Consider the following 22,736-nt stretch of genomic DNA (forward strand, 5'->3'; position numbering starts at 1 on the left):
AAATAAGACCAAAAAGAAATGGTCTGGTCACAACCGTGGTGGGAGAAAGAGGCAAATCTGTGGGATTGCAGATAGACTTTTAGGGTTAATTTGTTCAGAATAGTTAAGAAAGTATAATACATTAATCATAATCCACGTTTTTTTGGTTTGTTTTGTTTTTTTTTATAAATGATATTGAGGCTACCATGCATTTGTGTCTTTCATTTTGATTATAACTTCTAATTTACTGTTTCAGTTTTTAATCTCAATGAAATAAATTGTGACTGTAAAAAGTGACCTTGATTATGTGATGGCCTTTTTACAAGGTGACCGTAATACACGGTTTTACTGTACATTATTCTTGATACAATAGCTTTTAATATAATTTTGTTGTACAGCTCTGTTAAACGCTTTGGTAATTGTGTGATACATATTGATGTTGTTTTTTTCGGAATTACTTTCCGAGGAGTAATACACAGTAACTTAGTGTTCAGTGAGGAGCATTCTCAATCAGAATAGATACTCGACAAACACTCCATCTCTGTCTCAATGCATGTCAGTGCAGTTATAAATTAACTTTGCTGGTGTAATGCATTGCAAACGTAAAAAAAGGCAAGTCATAGCTCACATATTTCTTTTCACACGATACAGTTGAGGATTTGATAACTAATTGTAGCCCAGTGTGTTCAGAAGCTCACGTATACATGTATGATTCGCTTACGTTGAAGCAAGATTCCCAACAACACGAAAGGTCATCGTATATGGAATAGCAAACTCAACGAGATGTCTTTCTAGAAAGTACTATTCGCAAATAACCAGGGGCGGTCTCTCTCAAACCGGAAACATTTTGTCCTATGAAAACTCTTAATCTGTGTACAGAGATTTGAAAACAGACATAACCTAGAATCCAATCTCGCCTATTCCTTGGAGCCACGCCACCTCCGCCGCGTCATGTTTTTTTACGGGGAAAAAAAAAGGTTCATTCTAGCATTTAATATACGCAATCGGGTATTATTAAGTTTGTTAGGGGTGTGAAGTAAAATATTTAGTTTTGTACTGTTTCAAAGTCTGTATTAAATCCACACAATTTAATAAATCTTCTAAATTTTACATTGTATTCGACTTGGGTTGCGGGTTGATGTCCAGATTAATGATAAAGAAGCATAGTCACAATTCATTATTTTAACGGATTCACCCGTTTATGGATTTGGTAGAGACCTTCCCCCACCCCCCCTGCGCGAGTAATGCGGAACTCAGATGCTTGGTTGAAGTGGAACGTGCAATCGACAGGGAGAAAGGCCGTGATCAGTCCGGAATAATATATTAAGAGACCCATGATCAAAACAACACTGCTTCATTTCTGAAAGGCATGTTTTTGTTTGTTTGTTTATTTGTTTTTACCACAGGGGATCATTCTGTGCAGCAATGGGTAAGCCCTAATGGATTTGTCTAGGGTACTATAAGGGGGTGTATATAAATACTACTGCAGGACCACTCAGACATTATTTGGTGGATAGTGTCACACAGGCTCGCTCGCCGTATACAGGAATGGAATCAAAACATTGATCAGGAGCATTATTAAAAATGGCATTAAAAGAGTTATTTGTTAAACCAATTAAATGTCAGTGCGCTTACGGTATACTCTATAAACAAGTGCACCGTTTTATCCTCGTAACAAGAGCAGGTAGCGAAATATAACCGTACAGTTCGAGTAGTTTCATGGTGATGTCTCTCCTATGCAGTCACGTTTTCCAAAACATCCGGCTTCTTGTGTTCGTTCGTTCTTCCCGTTTCATGATCCAGTTTCTTGATTGCAGTGCACGGGTACTCCAAGGCAAGCATACAGAGTGTGTGTGTGTGTGTGTGTGTGTGTGTGTGTGTGTGTGTGTGTGATACATGTAATCAGAAATGTTGCTTTAATTTAAATGACAAGAGACGGTTGAATATGTATTAGGGTCGATTAAAAGAAGCGTGTGGCATTGTAACACATACTAAACAAGGACATTCTGTTTCTAGCAGTCTTGTACTTTTATTTTACACAGTACGATATATTCTATTAAACGTGTTCTGTGTGTTGCAACGTTACATCATTCAGCGAAACAGAAATACATTAAAAAAAAAAAAAAAGCGATGACCTGCAGAATTTGGAGGGTGCAGACAGTATAGGACATTAAACACTCCATATAGTCCGACTCATCTGCTGTGTACTAAGTGACACAGTTCACTGGGGGATTGCATTGAGCTGGGATGGCAGATGGATGGGAGCTTCCTTTTCACCATATGCAAACGAGGTTATACAGAATAATCTAGTATCATCGCGCTGCCTGCTGCATCAAAATTGCACCTTATTTAATTAAACGTTGTCTCTTTATAGACTTTTGTTCCTGGCATGCTTTCAGCGATTGTCATTCTGTGGTCTTTAATTGATTACAGTGTGCATCTCCGGCTTGCATCGTTGACAGTAGATACAAAAACATGTTTTTTTTTACTAACGATTGAATGAACTGCATTGTTTTGCTAGTTTTAAATATTTTAAATCCCCCCCCCCCCCCCCCCCAAAAAAAAAGCATGTACTGTCCACATTGTGTGTGTGTGTGTTGTTACACTCAAGGTAAGTGGCACTAGAACAATTTCTATAGTGGGGGTGCTGAAAGCCATTGAACAAAACTGTAACCCATGTATATGAAGGAAGCCATGCATTTGGTTGCTATTATGTTCAACGTGTTTGAAATTTAATTATGTTAGATTGTTACATGCTAATTTTGTGAGTTCTACAACATAAGGAAACGCTGTTTTCACAGACACATATCCTGATTTAATGTACCGAATGTTGAAGTTTTTGAGTGTCGTGACTGGGCTGGATGATGTGCTGCAGCCAGCCATCAGGATATGCTGGTGGTTGTGATTTGCTTCAGTGGGTATATCCTGGTATACATCCTTTAATGAATAAATCAGGGTATTAAAGTAGACAACGTTTAATTAACTGAAGTAACTGCACCAGTCCACTGGTCCCCAGAGTTCTCTGAAATTGGTGATGTTGGCTTTAAACAATATAATCACAGCTGATAGATCTGAGTGAAGTGTTAATTAATAAAATACAAGGCTGCCTTCTGATTAATCTTCCCTTGACAGTATGTACACATTCTAAAATGACCAGGGTGTTTTTTTGTGCTTTATTCTTAATTAAATTGGCCTAATGAGGTTCTTCACATGGGAGCAGTGTGACAGCCCTGTTTAAATGGATGCTTCCTTTGGGCTTTCTATTTCATGTCATGTGAAAGCACATTACACCACAACGTGACTTACTGCACTCTGTGTATCCAGCACACCCAATGACACTTTTAACAAAAGCCAATCTAAAATGAATGCCTGTCTCAAAACTCCATTATTTTTATTTATTTTTGCTGGCACATAAGAACAGCACAGTGCATGGTTCACAGAACTTGTACTGCAGTGAAGGGTGAGTTTGTGTGCATTCCTCTGCAGTCTGTCATTGTTAATTCTGTCTTACTAGATACTGCCTGTTGGCAAGTCTGCTGTCCTGTTTTCATTTTGTCTGTGTCTTTTATCCGCTTGTCTTTCAGGCAGTAGCCTCCTCAAGCAGTGGATAGTGTGTGCTTGATGCTTCATTTAGACTTCACTCAAGAGATAATGTACTTTATTGCTAAAGATTAGACAGACCTGGGTGGGGACAGCGTTTCGGTCAGCCTTGCTGCACTGTGCTTGGCATGCCGTTGCTTTATCAGGTGTTACACTGCTACATGCTTATCCAGTGTCTTGTTTAAGAGCTTGTCTGCTGGTTCGTTTTGAGGGGTCAGAAGTCTTTCTACGCTCAGCAGGACACTTCAATCGTTTTGAAGTGCAGTCGTGTCAGGACTGTTTCTTCGTCGTTTTATTTTTTTGTTTCTACGACTGAGTAAACTTGCATGTTGTACTGGAATTTCAGGTTATGCAATTTCAGGTTATTATGCAATTTGTCAATATGCTCTCACCATGGTACATATTTTATCTTCAATATGTTCATCCTTAAACACACAGTCATATATACTTGGTATTTTTTTAATGTTATGACTGTAAAAATGTATGAATTGGGCTAAATTAAAATAGATTTAGAAATGTATTGTAATGGTATTCATTCAGGAATATATTTTTTCAAGTCATGAAAATCTGAATATGAGGTTCTGTGTCGTACTGAAGAACCTGGGAGATGAGGAGCATAAAGCTGAGGGAACACAAATACACTACACTAGCTCTACACTACACTATAATGCGATATTCAGAACTCTGTCTTGTTTGCTTAGGCTTCTTTCATGACAGGGATTCCAGATAATACAGTAGGTTGTAATTGAAGGTATTGATGGCGAGGGTCTTTATGGATGTAGGGGTCCTGCATTGACGTCATGGGCCTCCTGTGTGTTTGTCGGATGTGCTAATAACAGCTACTGTTAAAGTAATCAGATCAGCCAGCATTGTTAATATCCAGTGGAATATGCATTTTGTTTATCCATGCTAAATTACAGGGGCATGTGCTGTTACTATGTAGGCTATTGTTGGTCCTAACCTATCAAACCTGTATTAAAAATATAAGGGTCGGCACAAACCCGATTAAAAAGGTCAAGCCTGCCTGTAAAGACCTTTCCTTACAGTAAGTGGTCATTTTAACCACAGTGCCAATGAAAGGAGACAGAGAACTGTATTTTGTTCTGTGTGTTTCATAAACAGTTACTGTATTGGAGCAAAAAAAAAAAAGAATATTTCTAATTTTACAAAACAAATCAAAACACTGGGGGGGTAGAATAATGTGCACATTGTGTTTGCTTAATAATATTCCCAGGTTGGTATTTGCTGACAAGCCCTGACTGTAGGCGGTTTAAGAATCCTGTCATGTCGTTGCCTGTTTTGCTGTAGTTGTGGGCCTGGGCTGGCTGGTGTGTCTAGAGGACAAGACTATAACTCCAGCAGCAGCAGCTCCCAGGCTGCTCAAGGTGTCCTTCAGGCCTGAGCTCGCTGCTCATTTATCCACTGTTGATGGACGGCAGGCTTCTAGTGCTCACAGCTAAGGAGTACTGTACAGAAATAACCTGAGGGAGGAGATTTATGAAAGGGGAAAGAAAAGATGGGGCATAATAATCCTGATTTAAGTTGTTATACGGTATAACGGTGTCTTGTACACTGTTCATGTATGTATGTATGTATGTATGTATGTATGTATGTATGTATGCATTTATTTATTTATAACCTCCCTCTGATGCAAGTAGCTGCAGGTGCATACCTATTTGCCTGACCGATGTTAACCAGGGTGAACTCGTTGTAGATTGTAGATTAGCCACTAACTCTGATTCCTTCAGCGTGGTGACCTCTCATCTAAATCTCTTAGGTTTACATTCGGCAGCTGGCAGATGACCGTACATGCTAGCCCTCCAGCAGCAATTTCCATTATAGTCACAATTGTTGTAGGTATTCCCAGAGTTTACGAGGTAACGGCATGAACACTTCCGAATTCTAATAAATTGAATGGAGAGGGACGGCTTTTCTTGCAATTCCCCTGCCCTAGCCTTTGTCAAAGATCTGTCATCTAGAAATACAGTACCATTATTATACATTTCCTTACAGTAACACGATAAGTAATATATGTGTTATTCCGCTTACTGTACAGTGCCTGGCTACTTTACAAAGACCTGTACCAAATATCAAGTTGGGGCACTGTTTGCACTGATCACAGCCTTGACCCACAGGCTCCAGAAGGTGCTGGAAGGTGTCTGAAGGGATGTAAATCCATTAATATTGATTTCATTTGAGGAGTGGTAGGCAGAGGATGGTTCTATTTAATCATATCCTGATGTAACTATCACTTTTATCTGCTGTATTATTGAATTGTGGTTTGTCACGCTTGAACAAAAATTATTGTATTTTTTGCTCTTATTGTATTACCTGTATTGTAACACTTGAAATGTATTTGCTTGCGATTGTAAGTCACCCTGGATAAGGGCGTCTGCTAAGAAATAAATAATAATAATAATAATAATTCTGGGGATTGCACAGTTCATGTTCATCCCAAACATGCTCAATCAGACTGAGAGCCAGGGATTGTGGCGGTCATGCAATGGTTCTGGTATGCCAGGAGAATATGCCCCACACTGGGGCGTTGCCAAATCCAGTTGGGTAGACAGGTCCCAATAAAGTGGCCAGTCCAATATGTTGAGAATGAGAAGGATGCTCGTACTGTATTGAGATTTGACCTCCGTTTTTCTCTATGTGGGGGATGTAATGGTGGTATCATTTTTAAGGTTTTTTCAAGGGATTTTCAATGAAAAATAAACATTCATTGATGTAAGGAGTGGAGTAACGCCCTCTGCCTTGGTCCACTTGAACTGAATGTCCATTTGCAAGATGAGTCATGACATTGCAAGCCATGTACTGTAAACACTTCTCTTCACAAACCTTTGTTTTTTTAGTTAGCGGTGGCTGTTCCCAGGAAGCTTTCTATTTTAAACAGACCTTGTTATTTGTCCGAGGCATCTGTCTTGCCACCCCAGGCGTGGATGATACTGTCCCACGAGAACAGTTAATAGAACCGGGCCGAGGGAGCAGTAGACAAAAGGCCTGGGGCCTGAGCAACCGTTGGTTGGTTCATAAAATATTTCGCAATCTGCTCAAACTAAATTTAGAAACTGCTTATCTGCAGCGTTTGGTTTCTCTTAGATTAGTTGGTTGACAGTTACTGAAATTGATTTTGGCTCCCGGTAACATCAGAGGTCCTCAGCTAAATTTTTGCACTACTGAAGCTGTTGAAGGCTTGTTTATTTTTCATTTGTTTTGATAAGCTGTTATATACATGCTGTAGGTCAAGATGACCTTTTCTTTTGTCCCTCTAATCTGGTAATTATAGTCGTGTCTGAGATATTTGGTGCTGACTTAACTTTCATGTCAAGAGTGTTGCCTTAGTCGGTGGAATTAGACCTTGGAGCTCTCCGATATTAGGTGCTAAGAAGTAATTGCTTTTTGTGATGGTTGTAGTGATATACAGTATGAGAAGTAAAAGCTGTGGTTTTCTCTCTCTCTCTCTCTCTCTCTCACACATGCACACAGGGTTACATAATTCGTTATTTTATATAACTTTAGTTATAACTGATATGTTGGGTAACTTGCAGCTTGGCTTATGGATGTGAATTGCAGTACTGTACTGTAACTGGGGTTGAGTTGACATCCCGATGGATCCCCCTCCTCACACAAACTTTTTTTTTTAAGCTCTATAAATAGTCCAGTTTCTCAGTCAAGCCTTGATCGCTCACGCGTTATTATCTGGTGGGTTGATTTAATGGGTTACTGTGATGATATTGTGTTTTGGGTCGGTCAGTACAGTGTGCTAGGAATGCATCTACTTTAAAGTGATTCTGTTATAGCCTTACAAAGCAAGATGATGTGCAAAACACTATATTTTTGTCTCGGCACAGTGCAAGTTTGTTCAGTCGTATTCAGATCATTAACTATTTACAGGTCTGTTTAGACTGATGGAGAGGAGCAGTGACTAACTGAAGCTCCTTAAGAGAAGGGCGGTACCACACCACAGTATCATTAGCAAAGTTAGCAAGCAGGCGTGTGCAGATAATCTGTACTTGTACTCGGAGTTGCCTTTTTAAAAAGTATTTATCAGCAGGTATTCAATAAATCCAGCCATTAATGCCTTGATTTCTCTCACCTTTACAATTGAGTTCCAATCGATGGCAATTAACTTCCGCATCAGGGGTTTTAAAAGAGAACAAATGTTCTCATGTTGGTCGCTAACTGCCACATGGAGGCAGGCGGAAGGACTGCTTTTCGTCTTTAGAAATCAACACATTAATAAATTGATTTATTTAATACTTGCCTATTAAACTTCTTAAAGGTAATTCCGAGTACAAGTATCAGCACACCACTATTTGGAATAGGTCCTGCACCTCTGCATCAAACAGAGTAAGAAAGCAGAGAGCTTCTCTCCATGGCAGCAGGGACTTGTGGGCTGGGGTTCGGATCGCCCCAGGTTTTATCCTCCTTGAGTAAAACAGCTGATTTAAAAATCTTGACAAACATTGTGAGGAAATCCGATTGCAGTTGAGCTCGTTCAGAGGGCTGCCGGGGGAGGAATGGATTGTTCTGTAGTTAAAAACTAATTCCACTCCCAGCAGGGTCGCAGAGAAAGCAGAGGTTGCAGTTGTAAAGCAGCAGCAGTGCTGCTTTCCCCAGGTTTGCTTTGTTTGACCTCCCTCTGGCGCGAGGGCTGACAGCAGTACGAGAAGGTGAGTTAAGAAGGACAGTTCTGGGAACTGTTTTCAAAACCGCAGGGCTCTACCAGCTGGCTCTGTGTTCCGCTACAGCTGACACAGGTATGATTGCTCTGCAGTCCGTGGAAGGACAGCATGCAGTCCAATTACCCATTTAGAACATAACTGTAGAATTCCAGTTTATAGCAACATACTCATTTCATTGTATTTAAAGTTAATAAGTAAGTACATAAATACGTGTTTACAAGAAGAATTATTATTCTTTTTTTGCATGGAGATTCTGGTAAGAGGTTGATGCGAGAGCCCGTAAAACGCTATACAGTTTTTGTTTTTTTTTTTAAACCATTTTGAAGCTTTTAAGAGCAGCTGTCCCTGCCTTTGACCTGGAACGCGCACAACATCCTGTAGTGTTCTTGTCTGGACTTGTCACAGCCCTGACGATCACCAGTTTGTGAAACTCAGCCAGTCGGTGTAATAGATGTCATTAACATCTGCTTCTTCAGTGTAGTGTTTGGTGGCTGTTATGACTGCTGTTCACACTTCTGATAAGCTGTATATTAGAATTCAACAGCAGAGCGGTGTTCAGATGAAATGGTAATATCCCCCCAGTGCTTGTGATACAGGCCGTACCATTATATGGCAACTCGCTCATCACTCCATGAAATCCAAGTCATTTTGAGACTACTGGGCAATTTGTCCTGTCGTTCTGAAGAATTGATTTACACTATGCAGATCTTGACAGGGCTGCTATAGCAACCAAATCCTAGGAGCTAGGAGCTGCTGCTGCTTCTTCTGCTTTCCACAATAATCTCCCAGAGCTGCTATATATATATCTATCTATATATAATATATATATAATCTGTATTACCGTTTGTAATTGTGTAGAAATGGGTTTTTGCAAGAACTACGTAACCAAAATTTGGGAGTTGTTTGCTGGAGTTTACTCACGGACCTCAGGTTGGGAACCACTGCTCTGCAGTATACCCATCTGGGATGAGAAACCTTTTCTGGATTTCCTTTGAGCATGTTACTGCACCAGGGAAATACCTGTACACTTGGATTGCATGAACCACTTATTTTTAGGAGGAACCACAGATAAGTGCTTGATGTAATGCACTGTGATTCGCTAGCACTGTAAAATGCTCTTCTAAGCCATACCGCCTTGCTAGCTTGAGTCACTGATGAAGAACAAATAGCAGCAAAGTGCTATTTTGGTTGTGAGCCTTTGCTTCAAGCCTGACCCTCTTGAATAGTTTTATGTCCCTTCTGTAAGTAATTTTTTTGGTGATAAAACGTACTGTACATATACACTAAAACATAAATACAATTTTATTGTGAAGACGAGAAGCTCTTCAGTCACAGGCTGTACTGTATAACATACCATTGCAGTAAATGTCAAATAGGAACAAATCTAGAATAATGTGCTTTTAGCGCATATGCATTGACCTTCAATTCACTTGTTTGCTGTTGAGTGCTCATGAACAGTACAGCATAGAGTGAGTTTACATGTAGAAACTGTTGGTATTAAGAAGTGACTGTAGACTATGCATGCTGTTTCTCTGTGGGAGTTCCTGCCTTCCTGAGTGGGTTTTAAACAGGTGGATTCGTTTGCGGCCACACTGAAAATAATAATGCCAGAGTTCTTAGTTTTAGAGTCAACAAAAACAAACCAAAACAAAGAACAATGAAATGGATTTGTATGATAAATGGCTTATTGTTTATACAAGGCCAGTTAACCAAGCTGAGCTGAAAAAAATAAATACAGCAGCAATTGCTTCCAGATTCTAGTAACTGGAAATATTGTGCCAAAACGTTTCATTTAAGTTTTCTTTGGCCACTTTGAGGTTGCACAACACGTGCTTGGACTGCAGGCCGCTTGACTACAATATGAATAGGCTGACAAACAGACGTTTATGTAAGCTGGCCTTTCAGGTCCATGACAGCAGTAGAGGTTCTCTCGGTTTTATTTTGTTTGGGTCGGGGGATTGGCATGGCAATGTAAATAGCTGTCACTGCCTAGTATCTGAAGAAAAGAGATTGGGTTGCTATGGAGACACTGCTGAATAAGATTACGAGAGGGAGAGGAGGATCACAGTAATACAAGAAAATTTGGTGGGTGGAAATGTGCAATGAAGTCTGTTCTCTAGAGTGGCCCATAGTTTGGAACCTCAGTAAGCTGGACATTCTTGAAATAAGGAGGCACCTGCCATCCGAACACAGCCCTCTATAATGTTCTGAAAGATCTCCGTTATCGCCCATAGTAACTGAAACTGCCTATAAAAGATGCTGCTTTTATATATTATAGTAGTCTCCGGCAAAGAGAACGCTTGCTTTCCAAGGGGTGAAGTGTTCTTATAGCCGATGTGTTCTCTAAGACAGAGTTAGCCACCAGACACAATATGAGTCAATAAATAAATAAATAAATACATATGTGTAACTGGTCATGATGCACGTGCATCAACATATGAAATTAACTGAATAAGTAAAAGTAAAATGGGTGTGTTTCAGGCTATCACAATGACAAAGGCAAAAATAATTATTATTATTTGTTTATTTAGCAGACGCCTTTATCCAAGACGACTTACAGAGACTAGGGTGTGTGAACTATGCATCAGCTGCAGAGTCACTTACAACAATGTCTCACTAAAAGACAGATCACAAGGAGGTTAAGTGACTTGCTCAGGATCACACAGTAAGCCAGTGGCTGAGCCGGGGACCTCCTGGTTGCAAGCCCTTTTCTTTAACCACCAGACCACACAGCCTCCTATGGCTGTTACTTAGGGTTAACTTAATGTTAATAAACTAACTGTCAAACTAAATTAACACAGCACCCCTACACACTTTACAAAATGCAGCAGCAATATATAAGACATGCACATTATTTAACAGAATGGGAAACACCAAATTGCTCGGCGACTTGTGTCTGATTTCATGGTCGCTTGCTGTCTGATCTTGAGTGTCTGCTTATTGTAATGAATGATGCATTCTTTATGAATGAATCGTGCTAGTGTATTATTGTCGGTACAGCAAAGGCAGTTATTGAAGTGTCATGTCGTGTTTGTGATGCCTTTTTTTTTTGTCCTGTTGCTATTCAGTGATGAATGATCGCCCTTTGAAGCGTGCCTGTTGCGTTTCTTTTTGTCCCCCCTCCGAGTCCATGCTACAGTATTTGCCCACACCGACGCAGAGAGAGCCATGGAAATAAAGTGTTCAGATCTTGATGTGTGGGTTTGCATAGTTTTGTTACAGCAGTTGTCATTTAAAACTGTGCATGCCTAAATATTAGTGCATACTATGGTATTTTAATTTTGTGTTGTCTTTTTTTTAAAGATTGTTAATAATGTTAAGAACTGATTACATAGCATATATTTTTGACTCTTTCAGATGTTTACAATTTGACAGCCCAACACCCCACCCTCGCACTTTCATCGGGAACCCAGAATGCACTGCACAATCCTCTTTCGAGCCACGCCGCATAGTTAAGACTGCACTTCAGGGATTGGACGACTGCTGGCCAATGAGCTGTGGTTTTGCCGAAACTGTGATGACCTAGTGGATGCTGTCTGAAAATGCTGAAAAGGAAAGAGTGCCCTCGATTATTGGACTACCTGATCGTAGTTGGAGCCAGGTGAGTGCAAGCTTGCAGTGTGTTCCAGCCTGAGCCTTTTCGGTCAGGCAGCCACGATGGCAGCGTGTATGAAATAAGAGGGGTGAATATTCCCAAAACCCAATCTGTAAATTACAAATTCACAGCTACTATAGTCTTGTACGAATCATGCAGTGTTGAATCAGGTACTGATGCCACCTCTTTATTGTTCTTCCTCTGTTGTTCTCTGTCTCCCGCGGGGGGCTACAGGCAGCCAAGCAGCGACAGCGTTGTCCAGACCCCGGAGCTTCTGCGCCGCTACCCCCTTGAGGACCACCATGAATTCCCGCTGCCCCCTGACGTGGTCTTTTTCTGCCAGCCGGAGGGATGCCTGAGCGTGCGGCAGAAACGCATGAGCCTGCGGGACGACACCTCCTTCGTCTTCACCCTCACCGATAAGGACTCGGGCGTGGTGCGCTACGGCATCTGTGTCAACTTCTACCGCTCCTTCCAGAAGCGCCTCGGCAAGTCTGAGAAGCCGGAAGGCCACCGGAGCCGGGAGAAGGCCAAAGCCACCGCCGGCGTCGTCGCTCCTGCTGCCTCCAGCGAGGAGACCGGCAACGAGAGCTCAGAGAGTGGCTCCTCGCTCCATCCAGCCAGCGCAGACTCCACCCCGGACGTTAACAAGTCACCGCGGGGCAAACGCTGTGCCAAACTCGCCCAGAGGAACCGGAACAGCACCCTGACCTCCCTGTGCATTCTGAGCCAGTACCCCTTCTTCTCAACCTTCCGGGAATGTCTCAACATCCTGAAGAGGATGGTCGACTCCTGCAGCGAGAGACTGACCAAGAAAGCGGGCATCCCGAAAGGAGTACAAAGGTAAGAGGCCCCTGGAGAGCTTGGGCATTCCTTGTGCAATATTGCACTCCCACTGTAAACCAAGCTAAGGACCAGGTTAAGAGAGATCTCAGGTTAGACTGCTTGGGGGAATGCACAGCTTGTGGCGAACCTGGTACTAGAACACACAAACAAAACAAATGAACGCTGAAATATAGCTGAATTGCATCGAGGGCGGTGTGTATCTGAGGATATGTAATATCTTTGTTTGATGTCACCTGTGCTTGTTTTAAAGTCCTGAAAGTAACTGCTTGTTATTTATGAGATGGCATTTTTGTGACCTAATCCTAAACTTTAATTGAAATGATCATACAATGGTACATCGATCTGTACAGTGTGTAAACGAACACTACAGAGTCATTAAAAACCAGCATGCCCCAGCATCAGTAACTTTTTTTTTTTGTGGTTTTGAATAGTGTGCTAATGCTAGTCAAGCTTTTCTTCTGAAGTTCCATAAGTCACAATATATAGACTCGGAGACTGAGAAAGTACAGTTAAAACATTTGGCCCAGGGACTTACTGAACCCTCAAGACTACAGCGCCAGTCATGGTGCAGCTAAAACAGCACATCTAGCTCTACCAAAAAACTTTTCGAATGTACCTCATAGCGTCTAGTGCATCTGCAGTACAACGGGCTGAGAGAATGCTTTGAAATTGGTATGACGTGCTGTGGTTATTTAAAAACAGATTCTTAGGTTTAATGAAATAAGTGAGTGCGTCTGTCTGTTCATTACTTGAAAAGTCACATATGTTAGTTTATAAAGAGGCTCCATGTGCTACTGTAGAATGGACAATAGAAACCTTGGAGGGGTGGGTGAGCTTTGTATATCTACTGCACAGTTGATATGCTCTTGGGGTAAAGGTCTTTTTTTTGTTCTGTGCTGCTGTAATTAGAGCTGCGATGCTTTTGAACCACTTATCAGTGCGATTGCTAATTGCAGTAGATCAATCGGAGGGATCATATTATGAATAAATCCTTGAATTTTGCAAAGGTGGAGAAAGACAGGTGATATTCAAACACACAGTACTGGATGAGCAAAACTAATTGTTGTAGATCATACCTGTTGGTAGGTACAATACGATGTCAAAAGTAGAGAATGTTTAGTCGGCTTGAGAAGGCTGAAAACTTATTCAAATGTTGTCATATCTAGGTTTCTTAACAGGAGCTGCTGCTGCCCCCGTACCTAGTCTAGGAGAGAATAACAAGGTTACTCTCTCATTCATTTGTGTGTTACCTGTGACACGGGCAGAGAAAGGTATAGTAAGGTCTAGAAGTTGAATGGCTGGTTTCACAGACCAAAAAAGCACAGGTCTGCAAGCATGAGGAATATCAAGAAAAGAAAAGACATAAAACTCTCCTCCCAACTAGAACGGCTCTGAAGTTCTCAGAACGACTGCTATTGTATATTGCTTTTTGACACTTTTGCTGAGTTTGTGGGAGTGATTAAATCCATCCATCCCCCCAGTGTGTAATATACCTTCATGTGCTCTGTATAATGTAGACGGCACTCTGGTATTCAGTATTTTTTATTCCCAATGACAGTTATATAATTTCCTGCAGACTCAGTGCTAATCAAATTGTTCCAGTTTTTTCAGCGAGTCGGAGGCTGCACATTCATCCCAAATGTAATTTCAGATGACAGCTCAATTTGGGAAATTAATATTGGACCTTGAATTGCCTCCTTCAGAGCCATCTGGGCACAGACATTAAACATGGGAATCTGTCCCCATACAGTTACCATGGATTCCTAGCCTGTATAAGCACAGCTTTATATATTTCAGTCTGTTCAGTTTATTATAGTAGCAGGTTTAAAAAAATTAAATCTATAAATCGATCAATAAGTGGAGTTACTAGATCAATATGTTAGTGGGAGCTTGGGAGGGCGCCTAGTGGGGTGCATCATTTTCATTGTATCGTATAAGTCATGCAGCACTGTGATAGTAATTGGGTTTCGAGGGAGCCAATTAAGATTATTGGTATTTTCAAATCCAGTGCCGTTTGTGGAATGTTGATTGTGCTCTACTGCAGACCGTTTTGTGCAGGGCAGCAGTGGTTAGGGCTTTGGACTCTTGACCGGAGGGTCGTGGGTTCAACCCCCGGTGGGGACACTGCTGCTGTACCCTTGTGCAAGGTACTTTACTTAGATTGCTCCAGTAAAAAACCCAACTGTATAAATGGGTAATTGTATGTAAAAAATAATGTGATATCTTGTAACAATTGTAAGTCGCCCTGGATAAGGGCGTCGGCTAAGAAATAAATAATAATAAAATAAATAATACACCCCATCTAGTAGAAGCTGACATTGACAATGTGAATTATCTGCACTGGTTTAAAGTGACGTGTCTGGCGCACGAGAAGCAGCCTATTCCTGCTGCTACAAAGGGGTGAAGGTGTTAAATACAATATGCTTATAAGCTTTCTCTATGCAGAATCTATCAGAAAGCTTTCAGAAAACCACTGTACGACAAATGATCTCAGCAAGCGATAATGTAATGTCAGCCTCGCGTAAAGTTTAAAGAAAAAAAAAAAAAACATGTTTTGAAGACCGTGACGTTTGGATAAAAGGGACATGTGGATAACTGGTGATGAAAGGATTGCTGTAAAATGCTCAGCTTGGAGTGTTGTGATGAACATGCATCACGAAGATTCTCCACATAAGCATTTCCATTGACAGGGAGAATGGCCCAGCATGTGCTTTGTGCAGTCATCCTCCCTCCTCCTCCTCCTCCTCCTCCTCCTCCTCCTCCTCCTCCTCCTCCTCCTCCTCTTCCTCCCCCTCACAGCTGCTACCAAGGTTCTGGGATCAGTAGGCTGGAAGGCAGGCCTGTATTTATTAAAGCTGTAACCTCTGCTAATCCAGGGCACTAAAGTGTGCATACACATGTGGTTTGTGTTTTTAGAACAACCAAGCAATATATTTTTACATAGGTACTTATTTTTCATGTGTACATATGTGTAGTATTGATTGATGGACAGGTAAAGGAAAGGTACTATTAAATGATAATTATAATAATACTGTAATTATCCACTGTGAACCCCAAGTCTGTTGGCATTCAAAATAATATACTAGAAATCTGATAGGAATTAAAAAACATTAGCAGCCACTGTGTTCTAAATGAAGAAATAATAAGAAACTAAAATTCAATGACAAGTGTTTCGACTAAAAGTCTTTTATCAATGTCTTTGACATTGATGTTGTATTTGGGTACTATTGAGTATCAAGTCATTACGGAAGGTGCTGTGTTCTGTGCAGTGTTTCCCTGAAGCTGAGATTTCGCTCCCCCTCTCCACGCTGTTGCAGGGACACGATGTGGCGCGTGTTCACGGGCGCGCTGTCTGTGGAGGAGAAGAGCAGCGTGCTGCTGCAGGACCTGCGGGAGATCGAGTCCTGGGTGTATCGGCTGCTGCGCTCGCCGGTGCCCCTCTCCGGGCAGAAGCGTGTCGACGTGGAGGTGCTGCCCCCCGAGCTGCAGCCAGCCCTGACCTTTGCCCTCCCTGATCCCTCCCGCTTCTCACTGGTCGACTTCCCCCTGCACCTGCCCCTCGAGTTGCTCGGCGTCGACGCCTGCCTGCAGGTCCTGTGCTGCATCCTCCTGGAGCACAAGGTCAGAGAGAGCATCCTATTTACTGCTGTACACACAGCGCCTCCCTGTGGCCAGATACTGTAAGAGTACTCCTGTGATTGCAGTCCTCTTAACTCTGTCAGCACTTTAGTAAATGTAATACACCGATACCATTTCTAAATACAGTAACTCCGTAAATAATCCCTTGAATCTACTGTGTTGAGAGCCGGCATAATAAATGTGTTTCACAGCAGTATTCAGAAATATTCATTTGATTTGAGAAATTCTCCTTTATGGCGGCTGTCACAAGGTTTTCTGGATGGCACAAAGTCACTTTGCAGAAAGAATTCTACTATACCTATACCTTGGCAGTCTGCCCTTTTGAGTGGGTTGTTCTGTGCGAAAACGCTTACAGCACATAGTGCATATGTAATGTATTCCTTCAGGCATTCCTTTTTGGCAGTAACCAGCATCCGGAGTCATACAATAGGCATATAAAAGACAAGTAAACCAAACAGCTAATTAATGTCATGCACAAACAATTATACGTTGCTTGTTCTAAAATTAAGTTATTTTTTATTATGTAGCAGGGAGCAGATTTCAACTTGGTTTAACTGGATTCTTTAAAGTAGAAAGCCGTTGACGTTTTGAATTTGTGCACCTTTTTTCCCTTTTCGGTTTATTACTTTTCACACAGGTGGTGCTTCAGTCTCGAGACTACAACGCCCTGTCTATGAGCGTCATGGCCTTCGTCACAATGATCTACCCACTGGAGTACATGTTCCCTGTGATCCCTCTGCTTCCCACCTGCATGGCCTCTGCAGAACAGGTGCCGTGCGCAGGAATGATTACAAATAAGGCTAGAATTAGCTACAGTATTAATTTATTTACTGTTAACACACGGTTCATTTAAACACAGTGGGTGCACAGTGTCTTAGACCTGCTCTACTTTGTGTTGTTTTTATGTACACTAAGTTGAGAATCTGGCTCTACCTCTATCGTATTGACCAGAATCATAAAGCATGTGTACATAATCAGTCCAAGGAAATGCCGAACAGGGTGTCGGGAAGAATGTACCAGTAATTGTAACATTTCTGCTAATTGGGGTCCTGAAACTAAATATGAGGGTTAAAGCAATTGAAAAGAACCTCTCTCCAGGTGTTTCTCTCTTTCCCTGAGCAGCCCACTTTCTTTACTTCCAGCTTCTCTTAGCTCCCACTCCCTATATCATCGGAGTCCCATCCAGTTTCTTCCTGTACAAATCCGATTTCAGGATGCCAGATGATGTGTGGCTGGTGGACCTTGACACTAATAAGGTTAGTCCTGCTGATAATTACTGCGCTGCTGGTCAGACTGCGCTCCAGGGACAGACTGCTTGGCCGGCAGATCCGTGCACGAGGAAGTAGTTTGCTCAGCAGTTTAATCAGTTTAAGAAAACACAATAGAACAATGTTGTTTTAACCCTTTCTGTTGAGCTGAAGAAGGCGAAAGTAAGTTATATAATTCAAACAGGAGCTCCTTTATTGAGTATACATGAGAACAGGAGAAAAACATTTTTTTTGTTACATATATTTTGGTCAATAGGACTTAAGTCCTGTCAGTACTTTAAGAGCAGCATATGTCGCTAAGGTAAGGCAGGACTGAAAGGGTTACATCAGAAAATGATGTCATATGACACTAATTCAGCAGTCTATACAGTACGAAGTGTGGTTAGCTGACCATATAGAGACATTGGTATACAACTTTTGGTGATTATGGCACAAATCGATAGTTTGTTTTTAAATGTAACCATGTGTGATGCAAGCTGGTCCTTGTTGGGAGACTGCACGGGAGTTGATAGAATGTTAAATGAAATTCAGGCAGTAAGAAGTGAATATGCAAGCAGGGTATATATGCCGAGACATTTGTTTAAAGGGTCGTGTTTATTCCATGTCTCCAGGTGACCGTTCCCAATAACGCAGAATTCCTGCCAGTGTTCCCTGAGCCAGAAGCCTCCGAACTGAAGAAACACTTGAAACAGGTACAAAGAGAAATTAAATACAATAATAACAACCGAAGAACAGTCAGACCTACACACACAGAACCTGTGTTGAAGGGCCATGTGTCTATAGTGACCACTAGAAACTTAGTGACCTGCTGCCAAAGCCTGCAATGCATAGCTCCTGGAGCATTGTTCAAGTGGCTGTAGGTGTGTGTAGTGCAGTACCATGACCCACTTACTACTGGTCTTAATTGACACGTCAGTCAATGCAACTACCCTTGTGAAGTCGCTGAGACAATGCTCACACTTACAGTACTTTGCTCAAGTGGGTCACATGACGACCTGTCTTGTGATCACATCCATAGTAGAGGTTATATTATTTAACATGCATTCTCTTGTTTTTATTAGCTCTTCCATGTATATCCATTCCCTGTGTTTAATCACTGTTTTAACAATCAGGCACACCCTTAAGTGTTCTTAATAAACATAATTTTATATATATATATATATATATATATATATATATATATATATATATATATATATATATATATATATAATTAGTGTCAGGTGTCTCACTTGTCAGAAACTTCTTAAGTGATCCACTCCATATTTCATTTTGAATAAAAAGTTATTGTCTTTATTAAAACACTGCTGCAAAAAAAAATACACAATTTCTTGGTTTCTGTGCATCCGTAATAATTCAGGTAAAGCACAGTTTCCTACTGTTGACTGGTTTCACAGACCCTAATTAGCACGGATAAGAACAAAGAGGCCATTCAGCCAATCAGTGTTTCCGGTTCCAATTCTCAGGTCTGGTCTTAAAGTATCTCGCTGATTCTGCATCAGAAACATGACTTGGTAACCGATTTCATAACCTCTGTGTAAAGAAGTGTCTCCTACCCTTGGTGCTAAGCAGGCTCTGTGAATCGAGCCCTGTGCAGCATGTCCTTGATTACTGTTTATCAGAGCTTTGATTAACATGCTTCTCGGACTTCCAAGTCTTCTGCTTTTTTCTTTTGTTCTTTTTTTTCCCTCTTCGCTTTTCCTAGATTCAAAAGGTAACTCTGTTACTGACAGTGATTTGGGCTCTTCCTTTCGCTGTATTCAGTAACTTCTCCACTATAGCCCCATGCACTTCTCCCCTAACTAGACAGACATGTGATGTACCTCTCACACACAGTAGTATTCAGGATTCTCCCTGTGCTTCACCTAGTTTTCTATGTAAACATCCCCCTGTGAAGCAGCATCTCAGATGCTCAACCCCTCCTAGTTCTTTATCTTGGTTTCGATACTGTAAACTCCAGCAGTGCTCGTGGTCCATTTAACCTGGAGTATCTGGGGGTGACCTAATTGGCTGGTGGCTCCTATCCAGCTGCTCCAAACAGAATTGTTCAAATTGATGCGTTTTGGAGAAGCAGCACTAGCTAGGACTGATTGCATTGCAAAGAAAGAAGGATTGGGTACTGCTGCAGTTTAGATGTAAGAAAGCAGCAATTGTTCCTTCGGTCGAGCCATTTCTCACTTGGTCTGTGGAAGAATTGCTGTCTCCAGAACTATGTGTGTTTTATATAGAGGTCCAGTGTGATAGAGAGTGCAGATGTCTCTTCCCCTACAAGTGCTGTTTTGCTTGTCTTAATAAAGACCAGTTGTCGAGCTTGGATTGAAACCCAGGGTTCTTCCTAATCCTGCACCCTCAACACTTGACTAAACCATAAGTGTATATACACCATCGCCACCTGCTGGACATTCAGTGCATAACAGTTTAGGATCTTTAAGAAGCTGGTGAATTGTCTTTTACTTTTTATGCAATCGACTTGTGTCTGTGCAGCTGTGTCTCCTGTGTGTTCTGTGTTGTTTTGTGTTTCTCTCGCCTTGTCTGTCAGTCAGAGACCTCTCCCCCTCCCCACCATCTGTGTCTGTGATCATGTGTCCGTCCTGTCTGCTCTGTGGTTGACCCGCTGCTGGCGCTGTCATGCGATCTTCCATCTCTCTCTCTCCTTCAGTGTCTGGTTAGCATGACCGCTCTCATGCAAAGGCAGCTCTTCGCTTCCGAGAACAAGGTTCTTATTTCTTATTGAAATCTCGATTGCTTGCTTTGTTGTACCTTTAGCAGTAAGCTATCTGTCTGTTTCTTGTGTGTCTTTTTAATTCAGTGAGCATTAGCCAGGGTACAGGGGGGTTTCTCCAGACTTGAATTGCATACACCTGTTTTAGGATTTAGCCAGGGCACTAAGCTCTTTGAAAGCCATCAGATCTTTATTGTAGGTTATAAACCTAGGCGATGGTCTCGGCCAGTTGGGTTTCCACGTAGAGCAGTCATTATCCAAGAGGTACAACCTTGGAGAGAATAAAGGTATAATGGGCCAGATTGGTGAAAATGTTTTAAATACCTGTCTTGGGAGGGTGGTGGAAGACAGAGAGTAAATATTGAAGACAACTTCAGTTGCATTCTTACAGGGAGTTACAATATTAGAAAGGAATAGAAATCAATGTGACATCTTGTTTGTCGTTGGCGGGGTATTGCTTGCCTATACATTCACATGCAAGTGTGTACACTGTGCTTTTCATTTTTACACCGCGTCTCCCCTCCCTTTTTAACTAGCTCCCTCGTGTGTCACACCTCTTTTCTTATCAATCAGTAATAGTATCACTAAATCATTCTGCAGTACTTCGCCTTAGTACTTAGGGAGGTGGGGCTGTCCGAATTAAATGCACTGAATGGAAGATATTCTGTTATAAAGCTAAAGCAGTGGCTCCCAGCTGTACTGAGGGAACATCAACTGACCTATTCTTTGTTTCAACCAGGATCTGTTTTTAAAACCTCAGTGTTTATTCAGTGGTAACCTTCTATGGACCTCCTGAAAGGTGGTGTATAGTATCCAGTATAAAAACTATGTGTAGGGATCGCAGGATTGAGTTTCCATTTCTTGACACTGACAGAAATTCCTTATTGGCCCTGGTTGAAACAATGCTGTGGAATATTCGTGGAACAGGAACAGTGCGTTGATGACACAGTTTAAAGGCTAGTTCATACTTCATTCCTGTGACCAGCTAGAGTTGAGAATAATTCATCAGGCAGACCGTCCGTCGCATTACTAGAGATTTGAAGCGTGATCCAGCCTTCATGTATGTAAAATGAACATTAGCTGTGCAGTATCCCAGCGGCAATGTCCTAATGCTGTAATGTCACACCCCCGCCCCCCCCCCCCCCCCCCCCAATCCCTTCTGTTCTCCAAGGCTTTGGCCAGCATGAGTCTCAACACCCAGCCCATCCTGAACCTGGAGAAGTTCCACGAGGGGCAGGACCTGCCACTTCTCACCGCCCGAGCCCGAGACGATGGGGCCTCCACCCCCTCCAACGACTTCAACCCCCTGATCTACGGCAATGACGTGGACTCCGTCGACGTGGCCACGAGGTAAGGACATAACCTCATGTTTGCTTATTTATTTCTGTATTTATTTTGATGCTGGATCACTGATTTGGGAGAAGATCCTAATTCTGTAAACAAGTCTTCTAACTAGTGCTCCTAAATAGCAAACCGCACCCCTTACGCTTGGAATTGTAAGCATTAGTATAGCTAAACCATTAAACTTCACACTCGGTTACATTACTGTAACATATTTTAAAGCCATAAATAGTGTCAATATTTGTTTTACTTGGTGTGAAAATCCCAAGTCTGATAGCCTCTCTCTCTCTCTCTCTCTCTCTCTCTCTCTCTCTCTCTCTCTGTGTTGTCAGGGTTGCCATGGTGAGGTTCTTCAACTCCCCCAACGTGCTCCATGGGTTCCAGATGCACACTCGCACCCTCCGCCTCTTCCCCCGGCCAGTCGTGGCTTTCCAGGCCAACTCCTTCCTGGCCTCCAGACCCAAGCAGTCAGCCTTCGCAGAGAAGCTGTCCCACACCCAGGCAGTGGAGTACTTCGGGGAGTGGTCCCTCAACCCCACCAACTATGCATTCCAGAGGATCCATAACAGTAAGACACCCTTAAACACAACCCTGTGTCTGGCTAGACGAGTGCATATGCCCAGCCCGGTGCCAGCGATAGGATCCATAACCAGTGCTCTATCTATATACTGTGCAATTAGTGTTACCGTATGACTCTGTGTACACTAGGACAGGTTGGGACAGTTCAGGATTTTCAACTCACATTGCAATCCAGTACCAGATAGCAATATAACTAACTAACATTTTTTTAAGGTTAGTAATTACAGTATTATGCTGTTGAGAACATAATACATAAGTTGCTACAAACATTACATGATGTTAGCCATGCATATAACAGCCACAGAGTATTAGGCAAGCAGGGCAGGCTAGCATGCACGATGACTAACTGACAATTTTGTTCCTACAAGTATCAATGGATATTCATCTATACATGACAGATCACCTTTGTGTAAAAAAAACAAAAAACAGTAAGATATAGTATTGATTCTCAGTGGTTGTTCAGGCTGTTCATCTGTTCT

General features: G+C 41.8%; 1 protein-coding gene across 47 annotated transcripts in view; it reads left to right on the forward strand.

Moving 5' to 3' along the window:
• The first annotated feature begins 964 nt into the window (after positions 1 to 964).
• LOC117434990 (MAP kinase-activating death domain protein-like) overlaps positions 965 to 22,736 on the forward strand; it is a 52,677-nt gene continuing 30,905 nt past the window's right edge. For 7 of the 47 annotated variants that reach the window (XM_059002820.1, XM_059002816.1, XM_059002819.1 and 4 more), the window contains exons 1-10: positions 970 to 1,408; positions 11,625 to 11,868; positions 12,097 to 12,705; positions 16,026 to 16,329; positions 16,985 to 17,116; positions 17,490 to 17,603; positions 18,227 to 18,307; positions 20,275 to 20,331; positions 21,509 to 21,687; positions 22,011 to 22,246. In XM_059002820.1, coding sequence (XP_058858803.1) covers positions 11,810 to 11,868; positions 12,097 to 12,705; positions 16,026 to 16,329; positions 16,985 to 17,116; positions 17,490 to 17,603; positions 18,227 to 18,307; positions 20,275 to 20,331; positions 21,509 to 21,687; positions 22,011 to 22,246 — 1,771 coding nt within the window. In that variant the 5' untranslated portion in view covers positions 970 to 1,408; positions 11,625 to 11,809. Of the gene's footprint in view, positions 1,409 to 11,336; positions 11,465 to 11,624; positions 11,869 to 12,096; positions 12,706 to 16,025; positions 16,330 to 16,984; positions 17,117 to 17,489; positions 17,604 to 18,226; positions 18,308 to 20,274; positions 20,332 to 21,508; positions 21,688 to 22,010; positions 22,247 to 22,736 lie in introns of those variants that run through there. The other 40 variants (XM_059002824.1, XM_059002821.1, XM_059002822.1 and 37 more) reach the window with 18 other exon arrangements.

Source organism: Acipenser ruthenus, chromosome 28 (assembly GCF_902713425.1).
Source record: "Acipenser ruthenus chromosome 28, fAciRut3.2 maternal haplotype, whole genome shotgun sequence".
Lineage (NCBI taxonomy): Eukaryota > Metazoa > Chordata > Actinopteri > Acipenseriformes > Acipenseridae > Acipenser > Acipenser ruthenus.